Here is a 27,949-nt window from a genome sequence, read left to right as displayed (position 1 = left end):
CGCCTCATCAAGCTAGTATCGATCTGATACTGCTACTACCTTTGGTATCGAGGCTCTCGATATTTGAATCTGTTTACCCCTACTCGTTACCCCCACCACCGCCACCCCCCGCACCGCCCCTTGATTCTCACTGCTGCTGCTCACACATCAGCCCCACATCTCTCCCCCTCCCCTCAGCAATCTCTCTCTCTACCTGTCTCTCTCCCCACCTCCCTCCCCGCTTCCCTCGGTCCTTCCCGGTCCTCCCCCCTCTCGGTGCGGACATGCTCCGGGTGGTGAGGAGATGAGGTTCCGAAATGTCTCCTTGACGCTCTTGTTGTTTGGACTGTGCGGGCTGGTCTCGCTGTCCTGGTACACCGCCTTCAGCAGCTCCAGAGGTAAGCGCGCATACGCACGCACGGATGACACGCACCCCTCTGCTATCCCCCTCACGTCGCCGTGTTGTGGATGTTTTGGATGTATGTGAATACACGAAAGGAGAAGATGATGCTGATGTGAAGCTGAAGGCTGTAGATGAGGGAGCGCTCGTTTTAAGATTCGGCGCATACCAACCCGTTAGTGAAGATGGGTTAATAAAAAAAAGGGAGCGCTTGGTTCGTGTCAGGTGGAAAGAGGGGTGGCGCAGGATGAAGAAATGATGGAATGCGGGAGCGCTTGCTTTGTGACACACCACGCGGCTGCCAGCCCCCCCCTCACCCCCAACAATTAGCCACACCATGCTTTGACCTCAGAGGTCATTGAAGGAGCGCTTGATTTGTGATGCTGCATGAGCCTGCTGTGTCTCAGTCACAAAAGGAGCACTTGCTTTTCCTCAGCGGATGAAGTGGGTTTGTGTCAACAGCACTTTCCAGTGGAGGAGGCGCTTGTTTTGTTCAAAAAGGCAAGATGAGACCAGCCCGGGAAGAGCAACAAGTGCATCCAAGAAGGAAGCACTTGATTTGTGATGCTGCACATGCCAATTGGTGCTTTTAAATTAAGAGTCCATTGTCCAGGGTGCGCTTGGTTATTGGTAGTGAACATGCAGTGCAGGACTGTAGGTGGAACATCAAGTGGTTCCTTGAGGGTCACATGACCTCAGGAGCTTCAGTGGGGTGTCTGGTGCCTAACTAGCATGCAGATGTTTCCTGCTTGGACACGTCAGATGTGTACAACACCCTGAAAGACTTTTATGAGGCGCCCTTGTTTTCTGACCAAGCAATATGCCATCTGGGAGGAGATACGTGCGTTCACCCTTTGTGGTATCACGTCAAAATCATGTGACATTTGGAGGGCGCAAACATGGCAACGTAGTTTTGCTTCAGACAGAAAGTCGTACAATGTGTGTGTGTTTGGACCGGCCTGAAGAAAGGAGGACAAGTTCTGACTGGTCTGCTCACAAAAACAAAAATACCCCATTTGGGTTCTGGCAGCGTGTGTGAGGATGTCCTTATATGGTCATCATAAAAAACATGACCTAGAACGTTCTAGAACATGTGGAGGAACATGGAAAAGATTTATCTTCATCTTCTGCTCCTCCAGCGAGACACGAGACCACGGGACAGATAGCAAAAACCTCCTGGTTAGTCCAATGTGCACAGCTGACTCATGCTGATGACATGCGCACACACACAGCTGCGTGCGCGTGCGTGCGTGTGTGTGTATTCCATGTTTGTCGAGCTCCTTGTGGACTTTTAAACCACAACACACACATGTTGTTTGCATGTCACACACCAGCATGTGTTACATTCATGGACCATGGATGCAAACACTGTTTGCACAGTAGGTCATTGACACACACACACACACACACACACACACACACTTAAGGTGATGTTCCCTGATGGTCACATGGTCTCAATGGAATGTAATCAGTGCTGTGTTCAGTGGCAGTCAGACAACTGAGCTCCTAAACACGCTGACACCAATGTAGACAGCAACATAATGTGTGTGTGTAGTATTAAATGGAGAGATGTAATGTTCCTCTGGAGGCTGCTCGCTCTCGACATGACGACTTGTTGCTTCCTTCCTTGTTTTCCTGCCTCATAAAAGCTGCATGGAAGCAAACACAACATTATGGGATGTTCCATTCACGTGCATTAGAGGTGTGTGTGTGTGTGTGTGTGTGTGTGTAATGAATATTTCATGTGAGATCAGTTTTCATTGTCAGCGAACACACACACACACACATTAACAATCACACTACAAACATTACACCTGGCTGATCATGTGACCTCGAAGCTACTTTTGTGCATGTACTGCTAAATTTAACACACACACACAGGCACATTAACACGACTGTGCACACTATCAGCATTGTGTGTGTGTATGTGTGTGTTTGAGGTACCAGCATGTGACTCTGTGATTTTACATGTTTGCACATGACCCTTGACTTGTGTGCGCGCTAATTAGCAGCGACACAAACGAGCTGCTTTTGTGATGAAGATGATGGCAATTTGGTTGGCTTGAACTGAGCAAGGCAAGATGAAGACTCAGCTCAGCTTCCTGTATGTGTGTGTGTGTATGTGTGTGTGTGTGTGTGTGTGTGTGTGTGTGTGCGTGTGTGTGTGTGTGTGTGTCACTGTCTCCTGCCAGGCCACCATCTGCCACACGCACACACACTTGTGTCTTCATGCCCTGGTGTTTGATCAGCTGACGTGAGAATGTGACATCAAAGTGAGTGTGTGTGCGGAGTGCACGTGCGTGTGCATGCGAACAAAAACATTACAAATGTGTGGAGGCTCTCTTCCTCCTCTTCCTCTGGAAGGGTCTCTTCAAACTTTATGTGTGTGTGTGTGTCTGTGTGTGTGTGTCTGTGTGAGAGAGAAGGCGGAGTCAGTGGTGTGGCAGTCTCCAGCCATCTAAAAGTCGTCTTTGTGTCCTCTGGTTTCCACAAACCTTCTCATTCACCCGTCTGTTTTGGTAGAGGGCTGGGGGGGTAAATGTGACAATGTCCCGCCATTTTAGAGCCTTTACTCCGAAGCACTGAAAAAGTACACATGCGATAATTAAAACGTCGATGACAACGTAACGTTCGACATCTACGAAATGCATTTAAACACATGCGTTAGCTTGATGCTTGTTTACATTAAAAATCCCAAATACGCACGAGCACGGGGGTGTCCAAACTTTTTCCAGCGTGGGCCACATCGTGAAAAATAAAAGGATGCAACTTTGCCAGTTTGATATTTTGTAAAAACTGCATCTCAGCTTTGCGATCGAGTTGAAAAAGCGTATCATTCCTATGAACGTCGGTCTTCGGTCTTTGGTTCTTAAAGGGATAGTTGGGATTTTCTGACATGAAATTGTATGACATCCCCATCAGCAGTGGACTGTATCAACAGGGACTTACTCCCCCATTTGGTCCCGCGAGTTCTGGTGGCATTTCCGTGACGAGGAACGTAGTTCTGCTTAGTTGCTGGGGTCATTTAAGTAAAGAGTTTGGCTTCTCAAAACAATATGCGTTCAAAAGAGTGACACATTTGCTTCATAAAAATGCCTCCTCAAAAAAATCAGACCTCACAAATCGCTCGGTGTTATATTTGTCTCCCTGCCGTGTCCCTACAACTTCATGTCAAAAAATATATACTATCCCTTTAAATTACCTTTGTAACGAATATGTTGACTTTATTCCCATAATATTGTAACTTTTTCCTGAACCTTATTTCCCAAAATTGACAACTTTATTTAGTTTTGTTTGTTTCTGTGACTAAAACATATTTTTTCAGTAATATTTCAACTCTATGCTACCAAAATGACATTTTTTTAATCGTTTTTTTATCGTTTATTATCGTAAAATTTTGATTTTTTTTTCTCTCGTTAGTACGCTTTTTTTCTCTTCCTATTTTGACTTTTATTCTTGTAAAATTCCATTTCCTGCTGTTTTTTTGTGAATTTTCCAACTATCAAATTTTTCTTCTTGTAAATTTTCTTCTCGTAATTTGGACTTTATTCCCATAACATTTTGACTTTACTCTCATAATATTATAACTTTTTCCACAACCTAAGTTTCCAAAAATTGCAAATTTATTTAGTTTTGTTTCTTTTCTCATAATATCACAACTTTTTTCTTATATATTTCAACTCTATGATACTAAAATGACATTATTTTTACTCATAATATTATGAGTTTATTTTTGTGAAACTGCGGCTTTTTTGCTCATTAGAATACGACTTTTTTTCTCTTGATATTTGGACTTTATACCTGTAAAATGACAGCTCTTTTTTTCCACTATAGTTGTCCACTATAGTCCAACTATTTCAACTTTCTTTTTTGAAATGTTCTTTTTTGAATATTATTACTTTATTCATATAATATTTTGACTTTATTCCCATAATATTATAACTTTTTGGCCGCGCGGTGGCCGAGTGAAATTAGGTTTTTAGAATGCACCACAGGCCAATAAAAAAACAGCCGCGGGCTGCAAATGGCCCCCAGGCCGCACTTTGGACACACCTGCTGTTGCGATTACCATTGGCGATTTTTATGTGGCGATTTGGAACACCTCCAAATATGACAAATACATTTTTAACTAAGCTGCACATTCCACTGACTTACTTTCAAGCAAACACTTTTTACAGCTCAACAAGAGATAGGCTTGACACCTCTTAATGGCAGGAGACTACTAACAGGCGTTGTTGGTCTTCTTCTACGACAGCAGGTTTCAAATGGCACTACAGAGTGGTGTCTCTACCAATAGGAGTATTAATAGACGCAAAAGAAAGTCCCTTCAGAATAAAAGCACAAGATTAAAAGACTCAAATAGTACATGTAGGTTCAAGGTTCAATGCCGGCACTTGTGTACCCGACGGCGGCCCTCAGGCTGCCTGAGTGGACGTTCAACACAGAGCGTCTGTTCTCAAGCTCGGCGCCGGCCGAGCACTTCCTGTCAGACAAGGCCAGCAGTGTGCGCCGCCCGCCAACACAACCTCGTGGCTCGCTCTCGGGTTCTGCTCGGCCTTCAGAACTGGACCAGAGTCTGCTGGAGCGATTAGCGGAGTGCAGGGAAAGTGATCAGCAGATTCCTGTGGATTCACACGGGAAGGCGTGTCAGGTGGTGGGCAGGGCTGCCGTTTGGGGCGTGGGGGTCGGATGGGCCGCACATGACAACAACAAAAACATCTTTATTTCTCCTTCAGCTTCTGTTGGCACGAGCATAAGCCCCGCCCTCTCGGCTTTGCTCCCACCGTGCTGCCAAATGTACAGACAGGAAGTGCGTGTTAGCTGCTTCTTGTCTCCCGGAGCCCACCGGAAGTCTTCTGCTGCTTTCATCCTAGACCGCTTTGACATCACCTACTGCTATAATAATAATAATAACAATGATAATTGTTATTTATTATGTTTAATTGTTGACAAGTTCACATAAGCTGATTAAATGTGTGTGTGTGTGTGTGTGTGTTTGAGAGATAGGGAGAGCTCATCACCATGGCAACTGCACATTATCGACCGCCTGCCCAAAAGGGTCAAGGCCACGCAGCGGTAAAGTGCTTTGTAGCTTGCGCAAACCACAAGACTTGACCTTTTGAACCCCAAATACACGTGACAGTGTGTTTTATTCTTTTACTCCAACATGGCCGCCACCATCAAACGTTAACATTCATCAATCATCTCTGGGTCACCTGACACCATGACCTCATAGTGTGTGTGTGTGTGTGTGTGTGTGTGTGGGTATGTGTGTGTGTGTGAGCTCTTGTTTCAGTCAATATGTGTGTATGCATGCGAGAGCCTGGCATCAATAACAGCCGTGTGTGCGTGTGTGTGTGTGTGTGTGTGTGTGTGTGTGCGTGTGTGTGTGTGAGACGATGAGCTCACAGACTCGTTCGGCGGTGTGGACACTTGCTGTCAATCACAGCAGGACACATGACACGATGCGTTCAGGCTCACAGGAAAGCACGGCTTGTTAGCACGAGGCTAACGGTCAATGCTATGTAGTAGCTATGGTAACCGCGCGCCATGCTTGTGTGTCCACATTGTCGTACATTCTCAAATGTCCCCATACCCCCAGGACCAAACGGAGATGCTTGTTGGCTGAGTGAGACTTTCGTGCGGGGAGGGGGTGGGTGGTCTTTCCATTAAAGATGATCCGTGGGATTAGTGCACGTTTTCATGCACTTTCAAGCAGCAGATGTGGATTTATTTCTGGGTTTTTTTCCACCTGTTGATATGGACAAGCTGTCAGTGATGCTCTCGCATTTTTATTTAAGAAAAAGCTTTTTAAGCTGCTTTATTGTTATTAATGGCCATAAACGTACACCAACTACGACTTTAATCCACCGATTTCCGTACATTAATCCACAAACATACATGTATGTCGTACGGCATACATCAGGGGTGTCCAAAGTACGGCCTGGGGACCGTTTGTGGCCCATGGCTTGTTTTTTATTGACACACGGCTATGGGTGGCCGATACTGCACATTTTGGTATTGATCCGATTTCGAGTAAATACAGTGCCTGTATCGCAGATACCGATGCTTTTTTTTTGGTATTTTTCATTATTGACAAATTTTGTGATTTTTTCCTGTCGATCAAATTATAATCACAATAAAACACTGGAAAAATATAAAAATAATGAATCCCATAATATAATTACAATTAATTAATAAATAGCAAAAAATATATGCAATAAAAATATATATAATTTAATTAAATATTAAATCATATTCAATAAAATTTATAAATATACATATATTTAAATTAATAAATATATTTTATGTTGAATTATATTTATAATATATTTAAAATATATGATTTATAAGGTATTTAAAATATAATATATGTCTTATTAAATAATAATAACAATAATCATAATATATGTAATAATATTAATATTTAGAAATATAACTTATTTGTGTTAATTTGTAAACAATATAATAATATATACTATATATAGAATATGTTGAAGTTGTTGATCATGATTGTAATCAGAATAAAATATTTGAGGCAAACAAAAAATATATAAAATGCAAAATATTAAATTTGATCAAATGTTAAAAAAGATTTTAACAATTAAATATTTTTAAAAATATTGAAATATTTCATACTTAAATATATAAAATATGTAATTCTATTATAATAGATTTAAAATATATTATTAATATGTAACATATACATTATTAAATTATATTTGTAATATTATACTAATTATTATTATTATATTTTAAAAAAGGTATAGCATATATAGAATATGTTAAGTTGTTGATCATGATTATAATCAGAATAAAACACAGTTTGGTTCTGCCTCGCTCATGAACGCATTATAACGCACTTGGTGTGCCGGAGAATAAGAAGATGTAGCAGGAAAGATTGGTGTTCAAAGTCACCGAATGTCATTGATTATGCCTTATGCTTGTATTTTAGTTCATTTAGTCATCTACTGTATATGCTTGAAAATGCTTCATTTTGGCAAAAAATTCCTAACATTTGCTTAAATATGCGTGTGTTTTGGCTGGTGCAAGGCCGTGCTCATGATTTATTAATTAGTATATTTTTGAAAAAACCTGATACTATCACTATTTGGATCAATGCAATCATGTTGTAGAAATAAAAATGCACAAAAAAAGGTCAAAATAGAGCAAAAATGCGCAATGGCAAGAGAAAAGGTGAAATGTTAAAACTAATAGCTAATATTAACACAACGTTTTGTATAAAAACTATAAATAGATACAATTTTGTAGCCTTTTTACATATAAAAAATCATTTAAACGGCCCCCGCATCCTGGACAAACGTTTGGACGCCCCTGCTGTATGGCATATACTATTTGTCATGTTGTCTGCTTGTGGTCCAGGTTCTGGTCTATCTTGCAGTCTGGAACCCGAACATGGAAGTACAATGGCGCCTTGGAGTGCGCTATTTGTCATTAATGTTGTGTTGCCGCCCACAGGAGATGTGGTGGACATCTACCAGAGGGAGTTCCTGGCCCTGAGGGAGCGTCTGCACTCGGTCGAGCAGGAGAACCTGCAGCGCTCCAAAGAACTGAACGTGGTTCTGGAGGAGATCAAGCGGGCCATCGCGGAGAAACAAGTGCTGAGGGACATCAACAGAACCTGGAGCAGCCTCTCTGGTCTGGAAACACTCAGGCCAGTCACCTCTGACGCGCCAGCTGGTCTAAAGTGGTCTCCCTGTGTGCGTGCGTGTGTGTGTGTGTGTGTGTGTGTGTGTTCAGAGGAGACCAGGTTGAAGTTGTGGAACGTGAGCAGCAGTAAAAACTTCCTCCAACTTCCTTCAGTCCTCCATCATCTTCCTCACTTGATCCACTGGGAAGACAGTCTGCAGCCCGACATGCACGTGGGCCAAGGACGCACTGGCGGTCAGTGTGCGTGTGCGTGTGCGTGTGCGTGCACGTGCCGGCAGTTGTATTACTGGATGTATGCAGTCACCTTGACTTGCGTGGACGTGTGTGTAGTCTCCATAGTGATGGGCGTTCCCAGTGTGAAGAGGGAGGTCCACTCCTACTTGACGGACACACTCAACTCACTGATGTCACAGCTCAGCGCCGCTGAGAAGGACGACTGCGTCATTGTCGTCCTCATCGCCGAGGTCAGTGTGTGTGTATGCGTGTGCTTTCTAAAGGTCAGTGCTTTAGCTAATGAACCACACACACACGCACACACACATACACACACACGCTAACCTACTTGATGATAAAGATAGTGTTTTCATTCGGGATTATTTCCACTGGCGGATGAATACATGTGTCTGTTTACTAACTTGGATCTGTGTGTGTGTGTGTAGGCGGACCACGAGTACGCCATGAGCGTAGCGGGCAACCTGAAACAGCTGTAAGTGTGCCGGCATGGTGGGATGCTGTTACTGTGGCAACAGACGTCTTCACTTCCTGTGGCTGATGTGATGTTTGCTGGCACTAAACATCAGTGTGTGTGTTTGTGTGTGTGTGTGTGTGTGTGTGTGTGTGTGTGTGCATGGTGTGACCACCTTCTCCTCTCCTTCCTGTTGTCTTCCCCTGGTCATGTGACTCTTCTTCTTCCTGCGCAGTTTCCCAGCAGAGATTCAGTCGGGTCTGTTGGAGGTGGTGTCGCCATCGGTCCACTTCTATCCAGACTTCTCCCGCCTCCGAGAGTCGTTTGGGGACCCGTTGGAGAGAGTGAAGTGGGAAACGTTCTGTTCGCAAAGTCCTCTTCAGATTTCATGATGGTCATGTGTGTCTTGTGCTGCGTCCAGGTGGAGGAGCAAGCAGAACCTGGACTACTGCTTCCTGATGATGTACGCGCAGTCCAAAGGAACGTTCTACGTCCAGGTAGGACATGCTCACCTTTGAACCCTCTCCGCCACAACAGTGCTGACCTCAACACCTGTGTCTCAGCTGGAGGACGACATCGTGGCGCGGCCCAACTACTTAACCACCATGAAGAACTTTGCTCTGCAGCAGCCTTCAGAGGAGTGGATGATTCTGGAGTTTTCTCAACTCGGCTTCATCGGTGGGTACACTTTGTGCATTAAAGATGCTGAAAGCAATCCAAAGTAGGTCAAAATATAAGATAAGACTATCTGAAGAAAGCATTTGAGCATTTTAAACAAGCAAATTTGTGTAATATGTCCCCAAAATGGCCCCAGGTTTGCACTTTGGTCACCCCTGGTTTAACCTTGAAGTAGCCAGAATATTTTAAATGTTCTGAAATGTGTCCCATATGACTTTGTGCCTAAGTGACATATAGGAAACATTTAGGAGTGGCTGTCACGTGACAATCACGTCACTCACTGTCCCAATACGACTTCCCCAAAATGCCAGTGTGTCAGATCAGCTAGCTCATTTGCAAAAGATTATTTATGTGCCATTAAAGCTCATTTGAATTGCTTGGTTACGGTTTCAAACATTACAATGCGACTGCTCTTGCTATATTTCTTTAATTAATTCATATAAAAGCAGCTACGAAACAGTTTGGACTGTTTGTCATATGACTATGCCAATATGGCTTCCCCGAAATGGCAGTGTGTCAGGTAAGCTAGCTCATTTCCAAAAGCCCATTTTTTCCCGTTAAAGCTCATTTTAGATGTTTTTACACACTGTCAAACATTACAATTCAACTGTTCTTGCTATACCGCTCTAATTAATTTATATAAAACAAACTAGAAAACATTTTGGAGTGTTTGTCATGTGACTACCACAATAGGGCTTCTCCAAAATGGCAGCGTGTCAGGTAAGCTAGCTCGTGTACAGAAGCTCATATTTTGCCATCAAAGCTCATTTTAAAGCCATTTAACAATTCTCACACTTTAATAGTGTGTCAAATATTATATAATATTATATATAATTCAATTGTCTTTGCTAAACGTTTAAATCAATTCATATAACCAAGCAGGAAACATTTTGGAGTGTTTGTCATGTGACTACCACAATAGGGCTTCTCCAAAATGGAAGTGTGTGAGGTAAGCTAGTTCATTTCCAAAACCTCATTTTTTGCCAGTAAAGCTAATTTTAAAACCGTTTAACGCTTCTCACGCTTTAATAGGGTGTCAAGTATTACAATTCAACTGTTCTTGCTATGTTTCTTCAATTAATTCATATAAAACAAGCAAGAAACAGTTTGGAGTGTTTGTGTGACCCAATATGGCGTCCCTAAATGGCTGCGTGTCAGGTAAGCTAATTTATTTACAGAAGCAAATTTTTTGCCATTAACGCTCATTTTAAAACTATTTAGCAAATATCACTAACATTAGCCTTAAATCGCTACGGATAGCCTGATGTGACAAATTAGTAAGAATAGCAAAAATGCTAATAAGTCAAAAAATGTCACTGTTTCAATCCTTTTGTGAACGTATGTTTTTTGCTTCAATTCAAAGTGTATTTGCTACACAAAAAAGTGTTGAGTCCTTTTGAATTAAAGAATACATTTACCATGAATAATGTAGCATGTATGTAACATCACGCATATTTGACATAGATTACATTTTAGAAAAACATCACAAATGTCTTTTATGTCTTCCACTTGCTCTGTGCTATATCGCCCATCATTTTACTTCAAGCACTAATGGCTTCTTAGAAGATTGGGCACAGAGGCGTGTTTGATTCGTTCATCCTCAGCTCTCGGAGACCTGTTAGATACAGCCGAGCAGCAGCAAAGCCTAATGCTGTGTGTGAGTCCATACTTTTAATTTGAACATTGTCAGGTCCTGCCGTTGCCTTGTTTGTTGTGTGCAGTTGCCATGGTTACATGCTGTTTGTTGCTGCAAGAGGACACAACAATGATACGACACAGTGACTCTGACTCACCAAGCAATAAATAGATCCACCACAGAGGTGTCGAATTGAAGAAAACAACGTGTTGCATTGTGGGTAGGCTGACATGGAGGAGTGTGTGTCCCTTCATCATACACTCACTGGGAAGCATGTGACACACACACACACACACACACACACACATACAGAGAAGCTGCATGTGATAATGTAGTGTTCCTCATCTGCCTGCAAGCTGCTTCTATCATGAATCCAATCAGTGTTCTGAATGGACAACACGGGGTGGACACATGTCCAAAAAGGTCACGATTTGTCCTGAAGACTGAGGTCTGGTCACATGCTCTAATAAAATCTTTTTGTGTCTACAGTACTCTAAGTTGTGTGTGTATGTGTGCGCAGGTAAGATGTTCAAGTCTTCAGATTTGTCCCTCATCGTGGAGTTCATGTTAATGTTCTACAAAGACAAGCCCATCGACTGGCTGCTGGACCACATCATGTGGGTCAAAGTGTGCAACCCCGAGAAGGACGCGGTGAGTTTCTTTCTCCAAACACACAAACAAGCGAGCGTCTCACCCTTATCGGACGCTTTTTCCCTCTCGTCCTCAGAAACACTGCGACAGACAAAAAGCCAACCTGAGGATTCGCTTCAAGCCGTCCCTCTTTCAACATGTCGGGACACACTCCTCCTTGGCCGGAAAAATCCAGAAACTCAAGGTGAGGCTCTCAGGTGATTTGAGTGGGTAGCAGTCACATGGCCTCCCCTTCATCCAGGACAAAGACTTTGGCAAGCAGACCCTCCACAAGGGACACGCTAACCCACTGGCTGAGGTGACCACCAGCCTGAAGACCTACCAGCACTTCACCCTGGAGAAGGCCTACCTTGGAGAAGACTTCTTCTGGGCTTTCACCCCCGTGGCCGGGGACTTTGTACGCATACGTTTCTTCACGCCTGTGCGCATTGAGAGGTCAGTGACCCCTAGGTGACAAAGATATTCCCCTGGAAAGCGACCAAAGTCACCTTTTTCACCAGAACGTTTCTCTTTAGGTACTTTTTCCGAAGCGGAAACATCGAGCATCCGGGAGACAAACTCTTCAACACGTCTGTGGAGGTTCTCCCCTTCGATGTGAGTCTCTGGAGTGAGTTAGCACATCTCTGATGAAGAACGTCTCTGAAAAGTGATGTCTTCTAGAACATTCAGGCAGACAAAGAAGCCCTGGCTGACGGGAAGGAGAAAAGCCAAAGATACCATCGCATGGAGGATGGATTCATCAGAATCGGTACCACCTTCTTGTCTGAAGACAACACGAGGGCGTGGTTGTCATTGTGAAAGAACAGGGGGGACGGTGGAGATTGTGACTTGCTAAAGGACACTGAGAGAAACCATCAGCATCAACTAAACACATTTTAATGGACTGACAAGCAGCAGCAAATTGATTTTTATTGCCTTTTATTATTTAAGATAATTACCTTCTAATGTCGCAGCAGTGTGTGTGTGTGTGTGTGTGTTGGGGGTTGCTGCATGAGAGTGGGCGTCAAAAGCAATAAGCCACACATTGCTGTGTGGACGCTTCCCAGACACCAGGAGAATCCCATTAGCGCTCACATGCTTCCTGACCACCTCACACGGGAAGCACGTGGATCACCACGAATGCTGACACCACCACCCTAAAAAAAACCTTAGTGAAGCCCCCCCTAACACAGACACACACAACCACCAGCTTTACTTAATGGACTTTGGCTCAATGCAACAGGTCCTCATAAAGCACCAACATCTTCCAACACACCACAAAGAGACAACTAAATCGTCAGAAATACGATTTTTTAAATGAATATATTCTAAAAAGACAACGAAGCCACCTCAAACATGGCTACACAGTTGTACAGTGAATCCTCGCCTGTTCGCTACTCTGCATATTTGTTGTTTTTTTTTTAACAAAACAAAAAAATGATGTGCAGGCAAAGCCGCCCATCTGCCCCTTTTCTCTCCTAAAGTAGGCTGTTGTTTCACGGAAAACCCTAAGTCGGTAGGAATTTGTAAATAACGGTACAGCATTGCATGTACATAACACAGCGTGCAGTCGTCCCTCCCCGCTCCGCGCTTCGAACATCGCTCCCTCTCTCTATTGCGGTTTTTCAAAAATTCATTAATAAATGATCGCTGTTTTGTGGTTGACTATGGCCTGTTATTACAAAAAAAATATTGAAAGACAAGTCGTATGTCGTATTAAGGTAACTAGGTGTCAGTAATGCTACATTAATCAGACATTAACTTGGACCGCATGGAGTCAGCCATGGCATGTCCGACATAATAGTGTGAAAAAAAGTTCTCCTCACATTTTGCGTTGAAGTGGTACATTTTTGGCTTCTTACTTTGTCCTTCTTCCCCGCTCCGTTTGAGTAAATAAATTGGAGCCTAACTAGTTAGCTCGGTAGCTTCCTATATCCTATGAGAGGCAGTGATCCCGCTCATGTAGTGTAAATGTAGTGTAAACCAGTGATTCCCAAACCTCCTGGTGCACGGGGGTACGTGGAAATACTATTTAATTTCTAAAATGTAAGGAAATATTCTCAGTCATTTCATATTAAGCCGGACAATAAAATGGAACACGTGCGCTACAACTAGTTTCCCCAGGGAGACAATAACTTGTGGCACAGCTGCGCCAAAATCATCAGTCGTGTTACATTTGTGTTACTTTTGGAGCATTATCAATAGGTATAAGTGATGGGGTACTCATGTTAGGACAAAAAGGCTCTGGGGGTACACAAGACAAAAAAGGCTGGGAAACTCTGGCGTAAACTAACAATAACAGGAGTGTAAATGTGACTACAGGGGTGTTATTTCATGTCTACAGGGCTCTAATAATGATAAAAACCCTATTTAGAAAATCCTAAACAGGGTTTATATGGTGCAACTACGAAAATATTCTGTTTATTAATACCGAATCCTACTTCACGGAAATTAATTTATCGCGGTTATGTCTAGAACCAATTAACCGTGATAAATGAAGCCTCGTATATCAGTCATTCATAAGACATATCGCCACTTCGAACATCGCTCCCTCACTCTATTGCTGTTTTTCAAAAATGTATTAATAAAGCCTGTTATTATTCAAGCCAATTTGACATATTCCTGCACAAAATTAAGCATTTGTAAGCATAAAAATGGCTAAACTAAAATACAAAATATAGACGCTTTCAAATTGTGGTATGTAGTATTCTACACTGGTCACTAAGTGTCAGTAATGTGACTGTAATGTTCAGCAAGACACACAAGCACCAGACTTGATCAACAAGCTGTTATTGCAGGTTTCAATCATCTCACAACAGGCACAATCATTCCTAATAAAAACCCCAAATCAAAACAGGGGCAACTGTTCGTCTTTGACCCACGGCAAACTAAAACTCAATTCTGAACCCCCTACGTCACTTCCTGTCCACCGTGCATTGAGCTCCCCCTAGCACCGGAACACATTTACAGAACACACACACAAGCATGAGCCTTATTTTGTGCTATTTGGTCCACTATATGACTGCAAAGGTGACTATAAGGGTGTTATTTCATGTCTAGAAGGCTCTAATAATGTTAGAAACCATCTTTATCGAGGAAAAGGCTTCTTGAGACGTCATCTGTACTTCTGTGTAGAAGGTGTCGGACGTTTCGCTCCTCATCCGAAGAGCTTCGTCAGCAAACTAATAAGTGCTGGTAGCTTAGGCCTTAAATACAGTAAGAGTGGGCGGAATTGGTGTGCCAACACCCTCCTCCTATTGGTTCGTTACACTAAGCCTGCATTCCTCATCTTTACAGTGGTATAATCCTATCCTGTTATTCACACCTACGATAAAAGGGAAGTGTCGCTCCCTGAATTGGGTATGAACGACTCTGATACTGGCTAGTTAGCATCTATTGTTCTGGCTCGGCCCTGCCTTCACCTCATTTGCAAGACTAAGAGCTGTGGGTTTTGGTCTCAGTAACCTGCTGAACACAGGGTCCAAATTGAACCTCAAACCACCATTCCGATTCAATGATGGGTTCTGTTGTTTGACAAAAATAGCTTCCTTTACTCCTCTTTCAAACCATCTGTTTTCTTTGGCCAAAATCTTTACCTCGCTGTCCTGAAAAGAGTGATTGGTAGCTTTCAGGTGTAGATGTACTGCTGATTGAGGACCACTAGCATTGTCCCTGCGATGTTGATAAAGCCTTTTTTGGAGCATTTGCTTAGTTTCCCCAATGTAGTGCTCTTTGCATTCCTCATCTTTACAGTGGATGGAATAGACCACATTGCTCTGTTTCTGGTTTGGAGCCTTGTCTTTAGGATGCACTAATTTTTGTCTCAGGGTATTTACTGGTTTGAAATAGGTAGGAATTTTGTGTTGCCATAAGATCCTCTGGAGTTTTTCGGAAATTTGCCTTAACACCACATATTTTCAGTTTAGAGGGAAATTCTACAGACAAATTCATGGTTGTGCTATGGGCTCACCAGTCTCACCCATAGTGGCGAATCTGTACATGGAAGAGATGGAGAAACAGGCTCTCACATCCTTCTCAGGGACAAAACCAAGGCACTGGTTTAGATACGTGGATGACACCTTTGTCATAATCAAAAAACAAGAAATTCAGTCTTTCACAGATCACATCAATGCGGTGGACACCAATATCAAATTTACTCGCGAGGACACTAAAGAAAACCAACTAGCCTTCTTAGACTGCAAGGTAATTATAGGAAAGGACAGACAGCTACTTACAGAGGTCTTTAGAAAGGCCACACACACTGACCAATACCTGCTTTTTGAATCAAACCATCCACTACAACATAAACTAGGGGTTATTAGGACCCTCCAACATAGAGCGGAACAAATACCAACTAGTGCTGAGGGAAAGAAAAAGGAGACACAACATGTCCAGAGAGCGCTCTCAACCTGTGGGTACCCACGGTGGGCTTTTAACAAATGTCAAAAGAAGAGAGTAGGGAAAGAAACCCAAAAGCCCACAGAAGCTAAAAGGAGAGGAGTGGTAGTCCCTTATGTAGCGGGGGTCTCCGAAAAAAACTCCAGAGGATCTTATGGCAACACAAAATTCCTACCTATTTCAAACCAGTAAATACCCTGAGACAAAAATTAGTGCATCCTAAAGACAAGGCTCCAAACCAGAAACAGAGCAATGTGGTCTATTCCATCCACTGTAAAGATGAGGAATGCAAAGAGCACTACATTGGGGAAACTAAGCAAATGCTCCAAAAAAGGCTTTATCAACATCGCAGGGACAATGCTAGTGGTCCTCAATCAGCAGTACATCTACACCTGAAAGCTACCAATCACTCTTTTCAGGACAGCGAGGTAAAGATTTTGGCCAAAGAAAACAGATGGTTTGAAAGAGGAGTAAAGGAAGCTATTTTTTTTTTGTCAAACAACAGAACCCATCATTGAATCGGAATGGTGGTTTGAGGTTCAATTTGGACCCTGTGTTCAGCAGGTTACTGAGACCAAAACCCACAGCTCTTAGTCTTGCAAATGAGGTGAAGGCAGGGCCGAGCCAGAACAATAGATGCTAACTAGCCAGTATCAGAGTCGTTCATACCCAATTCAGGGAGCGACACTTCCCTTTTATCGTAGGTGTGAATAACAGGATAGGATTATACCACTGTAAAGATGAGGAATGCAGGCTTAGTGTAACGAACCAATAGGAGGAGGGTGTTGGCACACCAATTCCGCCCACTCTTACTGTATTTAAGGCCTAAGCTACCAGCACTTATTAGTTTGCTGACGAAGCTCTTCGGATGAGGAGCGAAACGTCCGACACCTTCTACACAGAAGTACAGATGACGTCTCAAGAAGCCTTTTCCTCGATGGACAACTCCTGTACGACTGAGAGCCTACACAGACAAACCATCTTTATGTAAACATGAACAGGTTTTCTATGTTCTAACTACAGAAATATAGAATATATAGAATATTATATAATGTTCTTCCGTCCATCATTTTTCCTTACCAGTCATTTTACAATTTACAGTAAAATGTAAGGAACAGAGTGTCAAAACAGACATTTGTATGGGTGCGTTTTGTCGCGGGAGTCTCAGATAGCTTAAGAAATCCCCTAAAAAGCCAGCAAGCTAAGCAGATTTATTGATTTTGTCTTGTAGGAATGTTCCAGAAGGGTATTGCAGAGGGGGAAGTGGATCCAACCTTTGGGCCCTTGGAGGCCATGCGCCTCACCGTGATGACCGACTCTCCGGTTTGGGTCATCCTCAGTGAGGTGAGACCACTGGAATGAGGCCCTGCTGTCAACACGCTAACAAGCCTTGCATCCTCACGTGTCCTCTTCTGTCAGATCTTCATCAAGAAGGCCGAGTGAGGGTCTTCCTGCTCAGTCAGCCTCCGCCTGAGTGGTTCCGCTAGCCGCCTCCACAACCACGGTGCCACAGCGCCGCCCTCTGGTGGAGCTTTGCCACTGCAGGAAGAAAAGCACAGCAGCCAGACAGACACGAGGAGGACAGTACACACTCAGGAAGGAGCAAGGCGTGGACACAACCACAACGTTATTTGGTCGCTGCAATGGCGAGGCGCCGACGTGTGATGCTGAAAGCCTTTTCTCCGTGAAACCGCCACGGTGCGAAGCTGGATCTTCTCAGGATGAAGGCCTGTTTCCAGTAGGAACGTGAACATCACCAAGATGACGTGTGCCTTGTAAAAAGGGTTGCTGTGGTTTTGGAAAGCCTGGAGACATCCTGCAGACATCCAGCCTGTCACTAAGAAGTGCTCTTCATGAGGTCATGGAGGAAGTGAGATACTATCTGCTCCAAATGTGATTGGTGCTCTGCTTCAAGGCAGAGATGATCACATGACACAGTAAACACTAGATGTTACAAATATACTTACTCAAAGTACTTTCTGTTCTCTTTTCATGTCTTTCTTGCCACATTCATACCTGATAGTAAAATATCAATTATTAAAAGACGGGTCATTACCAGGACTTGTGAACATTAGTGTTTAATAGATAATCATTTCATTTGGGACCTCTGGATCAAATTCCCAGCCAGATGATTTGCTTTTTAAACAGTTACACTGAAGTTGTAGTAGAATATTAATAAGTTGAAGAAGCAGTATTGTATTGTACTGTGGACTCCAGCTTCAGAAGGCGCATGAATGCTAATTGTGTTCAGGTGTGCCTCGTTGCTCCACACCTCGCTGGCAGCCACACCTTTAAATGAAACCAGAAGAAGAGCAAATTAAACGTCACAACTTTTAGAATATTTATTTACTCTTTGAAAGCGTTTAGTTGACTGTCTGCTCTGACAATAAAAGAAAAAAATACAAGTTGTCTTCGATTTAAGCTAAACTCATGAAAAAAATACTTAATACTTCTTTCCCCAGATTTACAAAAAAAGTACATGTAGTGCAGCCACATGATGCTATATAGCAGGTTAAGAAATGCTTCGATTAACTCACCACCAGCACCGTGATGATCGACTTTATCCAACAACCTGCTGCAAGAACCAATCAGCAGAAACATCCGTTGACATCTTGACCAATCACCGCTGTCCACGAGGTGCAGGTTTTCCAAAAACCAATCAGCACCTGACAGTTGACAGGAAACGTCAAACATTCCCTGACATCGGCCAATCGCCAACAGGCGGGGGCGGTCCCTGCCCTACCAATATTCCCACGTGATTCTCCTCAGTAGTTCCCAGGCGGTCACATCGCAGTGGCGGAGGTGAGTAGGAGAAAAAAAAGAAGAAAATAATTTTACTGACTTATAGTCTTTATATGCGATGCTTTCGATGTGTTTCACTTGTGTTGCTGCGTGCTGTACATGTCTGTTTTTTTTCCTTGAGAGAAACTCCGTGTCTCCGGCACTCTGTTAGCATTTTAGCTAGGAGCTAACCAAGGTGGCCCGCTATGTTAGCATGCTGTGCTATGCTAGGCTTCCATTTTCCGTTCAGTCACTAATGTGTAACGTTGTTTAACAGTCAGCTAAATACCCACTCGACTTTGCATTTTTTTTAAACGCTGCAGGCCCTCGAGTTGCACACGTAATGAGTTACTTGCAGTTAAGCTAGGTTAACGGGTTAGTCCCGGGCGGCTGTTTACTCACCAACTTAGCACATCTCAAAGAGAAGCGCCGTCATTATCTTGTTACTCTTCTTCCTTATTCACCAACACGGTACGACGCAATCAGTAACGCAATGAACATAAATATTGCTCAGTCAGCTTCTTATTGGATCTCTAAAACCCCATTCAGGATGTTTTTATAAGAAAAAAAATCTATTTCAGTTTTATATAGAAATGAAAATTAACATTTTGTTTCATTCTTCCACTATACATGACACTGGACAGCTTCTGATGAGCTTTAAGACTCGTTGGCTTTAAGATGGTGGACATTTTTGAGTTGCATGATGTGTAGATAAAGAGCATATGATAGGAATCTATTGGTTTCCTGCCCATCATGTTGGTTGCTAGGAGACGGGAGGCCAAGTAAGACCTGGTTCCCATGTTGGGATCCAGTCTATCCGGTGGAGCCGCTTCAACCTGCCAGCAGGCCCGGCCATTTGAATGGTGCCGTTAATGCATTCCTTCATTTATTAGATTTGTTTAAATCACATTTGTTATCAATAGAGGGATTGGCGTGCATGTGTTCTGTCCCACTGGCGCAGGAAATGAGCGGATGACTTGACCGGTGTCACCGTTGACCGTTTGCACGCCTTCTGTTGTGAATTTGACACATCAGGAGTCAATCAACATTGTTCACTTTTCATCTTCACGTCTGTTTTCCTGGCGTGGGTGGAGCACATGCCACGCTGACGGCCAGTCAGAGGAGACCTCATAGCTTCCCTCTGGCAGCCGCACCCCTGCAGACCACCGCCGTGGCACCCGTTTGAGTTAAAGGTGTGTGTTTGTGAGGCACCGTCGGTTAATTCGTGTAACGCCAGGTGGGGCGGCTGTGATGCTGAACTAACAGCAAATTGCTGCTAATCCTGCTGTGGGCTAATCTGATTAGCCTGATTATCTCACACACGGTTTTTAGGCAAACCATGCTGCTTGACATCACATGGTCATGTGACCTCTGTAAGACTCCACAATGGTATTTTTTTGCTTTTTGTCTTAATGCGGCGTACCTACCTGACTTATGTGTGTGCGTGCGCTACTGTGTTTAGCCCCACGGGGCGTTTCTTGGCTGGGGAGTTTTTCTGTGAGTGCTGGCTGGTGTCATGGTAACGTGTATAAACATGACAGTTGTTTACTAATGGAGGCTTATTAAATATGTTGACATGTCACATGTCTACTTCAGTCAATACATGAATGTCATGTGTGTGTTATGTTTCACTGGTAATAAAATCAAGATAGCAATCTCACGCAGCAGATGTGTGTCTCTCTCTCTCTGCAGACGATGGATCGGAGGGTGTGGTTGTGCATTGTCATGGCGACAGGCGTCCTTTGCCTCAGCCTGGCCCCCATCTGTCGAGCCGCGGACCTGGACGAGGACGACATGGACGTGGAGGACGACATGGACATGGACATGGACATGGACATGGTGGGAGCTGACGAGGAGCTGGAAGAGGACCCGCACCATGATGATGCACCTCCCAAAGCTCCACCCACCCCAAAAGTAAGACAGCTGACAGGCCGGAAATCCTGATCGTCACGTGTTTTCACATTTTAAAGTGACATTTGCAGATGAAGGCTGTTCTAAAGAATGCAAACTCTTGTTAAGCGTGTCTCTCCAATGCAACATGGCCAACTACTGGCCCGTCGTGCATGTCACACTCGTCGCACCTTTCTTGCACCCGTGTGGCAAATGTTGTCGCACAAAGTTACACTGTTACACCTCTTAAATGCCCTGTCAGCTGTTTGAGCCGTTTTGTTGATGCTGTCGACTCAACTTGTGCAGGTGACCTACAAGGCTCCAGAGCCCAAGGGAGAACACTTCTTTGCCGAGTCTTTCCACCGGGGAACACTTGACACGTGAGCGCATGACATCCTCCTTGATTGTGAAGTCACCACAAAGCAATTGTGTGTGACGGCCTGTCAATCATCTCTGCCTTCAGTTGGGTGCTGTCCAGCGCCAAGAAGGATGACACCGATGAAGATATCGCCAAGTATGATGGTGAGTGCGCCACGCCCCTCTCCTTTGCCCTCGTTGTCTTCAACATAGTGCTGACTGTGATGGTGGACAGGCAAGTGGGAGGTGGAGGAGATGAAAGACAGCAAGCTGCCCGGTGATAAAGGTCTGGTCCTCAAGTCTCGAGCCAAACATCACGCCATTTCTGCACAGCTGCTGCGACCTTTCACCTTTGACACCCAGCCGCTCATTGTTCAGTAAGCGCGCACCCTTGAAAGTTCCAGAAGATCAGTATCAGTAAGTCACAGTCCGTGTGTGTGTTAAGGTACGAGGTGAACTTCCAGTCCGGTATCGACTGTGGCGGCGCTTATGTCAAGTTGCTGACTCAGACGCCTGATCTGGACCTGGTCAGTGCGATTACACATCACAAGATCTAACAAACTTCACTGAGTGTGACCACAGTAGCACTACACTACACTACACTGAACTGAACCGTGTGTGTGCGTGTCCAGGACCAGTTTGTGGACAAAACTGCGTATACCATCATGTTTGGACCAGACAAATGTGGCGAGGATTACAAGTTGCACTTCATCTTCCGCCACAAGAATCTCATAACTGGAGAGTACGAGGAGAAACACGCTAAGAAGCCTGACGCGGACCTGCGCACGTACTACACTGACAAGAAGACACACCTCTACACACTGGGTGAGACGCACACACCCACACCCACACGCACATGCAGTGGTAGAGCAGGTGTGGCTCATTCGTGTGCCCCTGCAGTGGTGAACCCAGACAACAGCTTTGAGGTGCTGGTGGACCAGATGGTGGTGAACAGCGGCAATCTGCTAACAGACATGAGCCCCCCCGTCAACCCCCCCGCTGAGATAGAGGACCCCGACGACCACAAACCCGAGGACTGGGACGAAAGGCCCAAGATCCAAGACCCGGACGCCGTGAAACCAGAAGATTGGTGAGTGCTCGCCCCGCGACATCAAAAGGCGGGCTCTGACCCGGCTTGAATGAGGTCCGTTATTAAACAGTTGATAAAAGCATCATTTTGCATATGAGTGCAGGATGGTGAGGAGGTTGAGAACAGACTAGTTTAGAAACAAATGGTCCTGTTTGCTTATGCAGTGTGTTGTCTTGAAGGCAGCACGGTGAAAAATGTGACGCGTTCAACTCGCATGACTTCCTGCATATGTGACCATTGGAGTTCTGATTCAGCCATATGGAATTGGAGATGCTCAATATTGGCTTTCTTCCCAGTATCCAATAAGTTTGTCAGCACATATTACTGATACCGATGTATGGTAGCGGCCCTCCCCTCAAATTAATGTCAGGTCACTTCTCGTGTCATGAATGAACACAATCTTTTACTGTGATGTCACAAATAATATGTGGGCAAATAACACACATACTTCAAGATGCAATGGAAGTTTTAGAAAAAATGCTATACTTATTTATGTCGAGTGCAGACTCCGACCCACCGCATCTATCCAGTAACAACCGGTTACCAGGTGATCACAATAACAGTGTCTGCTAGCGTGCTACAAAGTAGCAAGGACCAGGAATGATGTCAGCCGTTGCAGCTGAGTGCAACACTTGTAATGCACAAGTTTCCCATGGTGGCACAGAACTGGGAAGTTTTTAATACGACCAACCTCATCACGAACATTAAGCGGTATCACACGGGAAACTCCTTCGGGATGGCAAAAAAACAGAAAAGAGCGAGCCCTGCCAATGTTGAGTAATGCCTGATTTAAACGTTTTATTGAGCACATCCAACGACGCTACATTGTGCTTAGCTTGCCAGTACATGAGGGTTGGGCATCGTATGAATTTGAACAGTTCTGGTTCAGATTCCTCGTGTCAATTCCGCTTCCTAATGAACAGGGTCATAAAAGTTTGCATGCTTCATGAATTGTTTAATATGAACTTATTGAATTTATTATGAATTTCTTACAGGGCTATTTTCAACCAGTTTATAAATATCAAAGCATTCAACTTGAATATAAATGTTTACAGGAGTACACTTTCACAAAAGATGTTTACTTTGTTTTCTGCCTCAATGTTGGTGTAAGCTATTTTTTAAGACACCCTTATTTTGTTAACACGGTTAAACAGGATATAGCCCAAAGCACTCTTATTTTGAAGACCGGAAGTGTGTTGTGTGGGTTGAGAAGGACCCTTGACTGTTGCTAACAGAGATGTAGTGTGCAAAAAACCAAAAACTTGCCTATCCTTAGCTGTAGTTCCTTTCCTTTTATTTACACCGAACTTCCACATCAGCTAGCATCCCGAAACCCTGGCTTATAGTGGCATGAGACAGACTTAATTTATTGTTTGACTTCCCTGATTCTGACTGCTTGAAGGAAGTCCGACAAAGCGCATCAAAGACGAAGTCAAACTTTTTAACCGCTGCTTCTCAGCTTGTGCTCTCTGGCCTCTTCTTCGTTGGCGTTTGCGGTTATTTTCCGGAATGTTAGTCCCGGTTCCCATCGATGTTCGAGACTCCGCTCAACCCAACACTATATTGTGGATGAAACTATACTCCACATGCATAAAGAAGTAAACTGATTAGTTTTTCCTGATACCTGCTGTTGCTGCCTATTCTTTTGAGTAATATTACTTGATCAAGTCTTTTCCAACATTACACACTACAAAATAAGTAAAAAGTGTATATGATTTGTACTTTTCTGATATTCCACACTAGGACAATAAATAAAAGTACATATGATTGGTGTTTATTGGATCAATATTGATATTGGACGATATTCATGGCTGCAATAGCAGTATCGGATCGGTGTAGTGAAAAAGTTGTTTTGGACAGTTTGTCTCAACAAAATAGTTCTCAGATTAGTCTTAATAACTTGAAAAAATAAGAATCCAATGAAATAATGTTGGCAGCCATATAATTTGGAATTCTGCACATTTTTCTATGTGGCACAAACATGCGTATAAAAGTGCCAAGTATGAAACTCTGGACTAATACAATCGGTGAGATTCCAAAGTGGGCTCATTCAGCACGTCACGTCTGAAAGCCCCCCCCGGCCTCAAGCCCCTGCCATACTGATCCAATCTGATACTGACATTCATCCAACAATGAACGACAGTCACAGTAAGTATGAGGAAAACCGCCCGCTTTGCGGATGTTTTGGAGGCCGTTGGTTCTTAGGGTTTGTTTCTTCGCCTGCGTGGTCTTGTGAGGATCGTCATGCTTTTGTGGCGCGGCTTTGTATGCACGACGGGTGGGGCGTGTTGAACTTCTTTGGTTCTTTGACACCGTGAGGGACTAGCGCATGGCGGGGTTTTGCACTTGCCTAAAACATCTTTTTCGGACTTTGCCAATGACTTTGATCATGTGTCGCCTGCATGCAGGGTCCAGGTGCTGCTGGAGTGCAGTCAGGAACGGACTGCCTCTATCGGAGGGCTTTTATCAGAGATTTTTTTAGATACAGGCTGCCATAATCGCATATACAGGAAGCAGTGGCTCAAGAGGTAGAGCAGGTCGTCCAGAAACCAGAAGGTTGGCGGTTCGATCCTCGCTCCCTGGTGGTCAGAGAGGCTTCGGCTACAGATGTATTTTACCACCACCATTGTGTGACTGAAGAGTGATCGGAATAATGGGTCCACTTCATTGTGAAGTGCTTTGGGTACCTTGAAAAGCACTATAAAATCGAATCCAATATTACTATCATCATCAAGATCGGATTGCGACACCCCTATTACCGGACATCCCTATTTGGAGTGACAACTAAACTATGTTTGTCATTTGTATGCAGGGATGAAGACGCTCCCGCTCAGATTCCAGATGAGAACGCGGTCAAACCAGACGGCTGGTTGGACGACGAGCCGGAGTACATCGGCGACCCAGACGCTGCCAAACCTGAAGACTGGTGTGTCACCGCGGCGACAGTCTACATGAATTAACACAACTGCTCATTCTGATCCCTTTGTGGTGCATGTGTGTGCGCGCCTCTAGGGACGAGGACATGGACGGCGAGTGGGAGGCGCCTCAGATCCCTAACCCTGCCTGTGAGGCGGCGCCAGGCTGCGGAGCCTGGAAGAGACCGACGATTGACAACCCTGACTACAAGGGCAAGTGGAAGGCCCCCATGATTGACAACCCCAGCTACCAGGTGACTTATGACTGCCTGCATTGGATGTTCACTACTCGAACGAGTGCCACCTTCTGACCGAGGAGTTGTTGTTGTTGTTGTTGTTTGTCAGGGCGTGTGGAAGCCCAGAAAGATCCCCAACCCGGCATTCTTCGAGGACCTGCACCCGTTCAGGATGAGCCCATTTAGCGCCGTAGGACTGGAGCTGTGGTCCATGACCTCTGACATCTTCTTTGACAACTTCTTCATTACAAACGACCGCAATGCGGCTGAGCACTGGGCCACAGACGGCTGGGGTCTGAAGAAGGCAGCAGAGGGCGCTGCTGAGGTGACTGCTTTGGATCGCATGAAGCAAACGTTACCAACACAATCCTTCATGTTGAGTTTTTGGTTCGTGGACAAAAATTACATCTTGGTTGTTTACAGCCTGGATTGGTGGCTCAGATGCTGAACGCTGCAGAGGAACGTCCCTGGCTCTGGGTTGTCTACGTCCTGACTGTAGCCTTGCCGCTCATCCTCGTGATTGTCTTCTGCTGCACGGGAAAAGTAAAGTGTACACACACACGCGCATTCGGTTGCTCTGACTGCTGCTGCAGCTGGAGTTCTTTCATGCCATCTATGCCGTGTCGATGATGTGTAGATGGCCATACAAGTGCTGTTGTTAATGACGTTGTCGTTTGATGTGTGTTTGCAGAAGAAGAGTGAGGCCACGCCAGCAGCAGAGTACAAGAAAACTGATCAAGCTCAGCCTGATGTGAAGGAGGAAGAAGAGGCTGAGGACAAGAGTAGCCCAGGTCTTTCGCTTTCTCTCTTTTCTCTTTCTCTCGTGTGCACTGGTCTGACTGAAGGTGTGCTTGCAGAAGGCGAGGAGGGCAGCGGCAGCGAGGAGAATCCTGCAGAGAAAGAGGAAGTAGAAGCTGAGAAGGAGGAAGAGCAGGAGGAGGCGACGGTTGACGAGGTGAAGACTTTTTTTTTTTTCCTTCATATTTACATTTCATCATCCAGTCAGTAGATTGACCTGCTGCTCTACATGTTGTTTCCCTTTTAAATGTCTCCTCTCAGAAGTTGGAGGATGATGTTCTGCGGAGATCTCCCAGGAACAGGAAGGTCAGAAAGGACTGATGACTCTAAAGCAGCCCTGACCTTGACGACCGCCACGCCCCTCCCTCTTAATATTCCCCCCACCCTCGTCTGCCTCCTCTTGTGCTCCTGCGGTCCGAGGCCAGGAAGCCTGAAGTTGGATGTGGACGGGAAAAGATTCCAGACCTCCAATATATGGATGACAGATGATTCCAGTGCGAACAGTAAAAGAGTTAGCGTCCTTTTTTTAAAGATTTTTGTTTTGATCCCAGTTCAGCCAAAACTTCCTGCATCATTCCCTCGCAACAGCCGAGCAGACACACCCAGCACCACCCTGAACCATCAGCCCCTCCCATGAGCAACCTGACAGATTTATTTTTTAGGGTAATATGAGGTGCGAGCTACTAAATAGCCTGACTTGCATATACAACCTTGCAGGTAAACTTGGACTGAGCCGATAGCCCCTTTGGCAACTTTTTAATGAGACGTCAGACATCCATGAGCAGCTTGACCAAAACTCTTACGACGTTCAATTAGCGAGTCAAGATTAATTCTGCAGAAATGGGCAATGGTGATGTTGCATCTTGCTAACATAAAATAGCCTGCAGGCTAACAATAGCATAAATCATTTAGAACTAACATCAAGTCCACTTCCTGCCTCTTCAGCCACCTTTCCCCACCCCTCGCCAGTGGGCAGAGCTTGCTAATCTCTGTAGGACAGTTGGGACGATGCCAGGAAGTGGACGTTGCACAGTTTGATAGCAGTGAGTGTGTTTCGTCTGCCGCACTGATCGCATTGCCACGCGACTCGCTGGTAAGAGTAGCTGCTTCAAAATAATTTGTTATGAGAAAACTGATGTTTTATTTGGATTCCGAAGGCTGAGGCGTTCAACGTCAAAAGGGTCAGTGGAGCTCTGCACTGACAGGCTGCTGGTGGAACAGGAAGTGAATGTTGGAAGGTGTTGAGAAGGGAGTTGAAAAGATGGATCATGTTTGAGGTGTCTTTATTCATCCTGAAACATCCCCCATCTTCCATGTAATTGTTTCCCCCCCCCAATCCTGTTAGCTAGCGAGCTAGTTAGGTTTGCCTGGCGATGGTATCATGTTTTCTTGTGTCCACGTGAAGCAAGCTTGCCTACTAACAGAATGAACACTGTATCAGATCCACTCTGTAGTTCTGCTGCTTGCTCTTTTTTTTTTTTTTTTTTTTTTTTTTTTAAATTTAGTGTTCTTTTTATGTTTCAAATGGCCCTGCCTCTTCCTGCTGAGACGCCGCTGGAAGGTCCAACTTTGACGAGAAATACTGTGACACAAGCTGATGTGTGCACTCAGCGTTGTTTTGATGAATAAAAAGGCCAAATGGAACCGGAAGCAAACTGAATGCTGTTATTTATTTTCACTCTTGCTTTTCAATAGTAACGTCATCTTTCTTTATGCATTAGACTTATGTGTGACAAGGCAAACTGTATAATATATTTATTAATGATGAATAAATGTAATTTTCTGAAAATGCCGCCGGCCAATAA

General features: G+C 44.3%; 2 protein-coding genes and 1 long non-coding RNA gene across 12 annotated transcripts; 2 read left to right on the top strand and 1 right to left on the bottom strand.

The window, feature by feature from the left end:
• Positions 1–153: 153 nt before the first annotated feature.
• On the top strand, positions 154–18,564 carry mgat4b (alpha-1,3-mannosyl-glycoprotein 4-beta-N-acetylglucosaminyltransferase B). Of its 4 annotated transcripts, none has more exons than XM_054792388.1 (15): positions 156–377; positions 7,859–8,038; positions 8,141–8,302; positions 8,381–8,514; positions 8,710–8,756; positions 8,971–9,084; positions 9,157–9,232; positions 9,299–9,413; positions 11,570–11,700; positions 11,777–11,884; positions 11,942–12,135; positions 12,216–12,294; positions 12,361–12,448; positions 17,309–17,421; positions 17,497–18,564. In XM_054792388.1, the coding sequence occupies exons 1-15, from the start codon at positions 284–286 to the stop codon at positions 17,518–17,520; spliced, it is 1,659 nt and encodes a 552-aa protein (XP_054648363.1). In that variant the 5' UTR covers positions 156–283; the 3' UTR covers positions 17,521–18,564. The 4 variants fall into 4 exon arrangements, with proteins under 4 accessions (XP_054648361.1, XP_054648363.1, XP_054648362.1 ...); XM_054792389.1 differs by having other exon boundaries at positions 158–377; positions 8,141–8,284; XM_054792386.1 differs by having other exon boundaries at positions 154–377; positions 7,859–8,302.
• On the bottom strand, positions 18,089–19,415 carry LOC129190052 (uncharacterized). The gene is made up of 3 exons (XR_008572918.1): positions 18,821–19,415; positions 18,615–18,743; positions 18,089–18,366 (listed from the first exon to the last, which is right to left on the bottom strand). It is a non-coding gene; the product is annotated as an uncharacterized LOC129190052 (long non-coding RNA).
• On the top strand, positions 18,740–27,804 carry canx (calnexin). Of its 7 annotated transcripts, none has more exons than XM_054792385.1 (15): positions 18,744–18,879; positions 20,551–20,772; positions 21,055–21,128; positions 21,212–21,270; positions 21,341–21,482; positions 21,551–21,632; positions 21,738–21,930; positions 22,006–22,195; positions 25,008–25,121; positions 25,208–25,364; positions 25,456–25,671; positions 25,770–25,889; positions 26,038–26,137; positions 26,204–26,301; positions 26,409–27,804. In XM_054792385.1, exons 2-15 carry the CDS (start codon positions 20,554–20,556, stop codon positions 26,463–26,465), a joined length of 1,821 nt encoding a protein of 606 aa, XP_054648360.1. In that variant the 5' UTR covers positions 18,744–18,879; positions 20,551–20,553; the 3' UTR covers positions 26,466–27,804. The 7 variants fall into 7 exon arrangements, with proteins under 7 accessions (XP_054648358.1, XP_054648357.1, XP_054648356.1 ...); XM_054792384.1 differs by having other exon boundaries at positions 18,745–18,879; positions 26,406–27,804; XM_054792383.1 differs by having other exon boundaries at positions 18,740–18,879; positions 21,738–22,195; positions 26,207–26,301.
• Positions 27,805–27,949: the final 145 nt, after the last annotated feature.

Source organism: Dunckerocampus dactyliophorus, chromosome 11 (genome assembly GCF_027744805.1).
Source record: "Dunckerocampus dactyliophorus isolate RoL2022-P2 chromosome 11, RoL_Ddac_1.1, whole genome shotgun sequence".
NCBI lineage: Eukaryota > Metazoa > Chordata > Actinopteri > Syngnathiformes > Syngnathidae > Dunckerocampus > Dunckerocampus dactyliophorus.
Note: the sequence above shows the minus strand (reverse complement) of the source record. Positions and strands in the feature narration are given on the sequence as shown.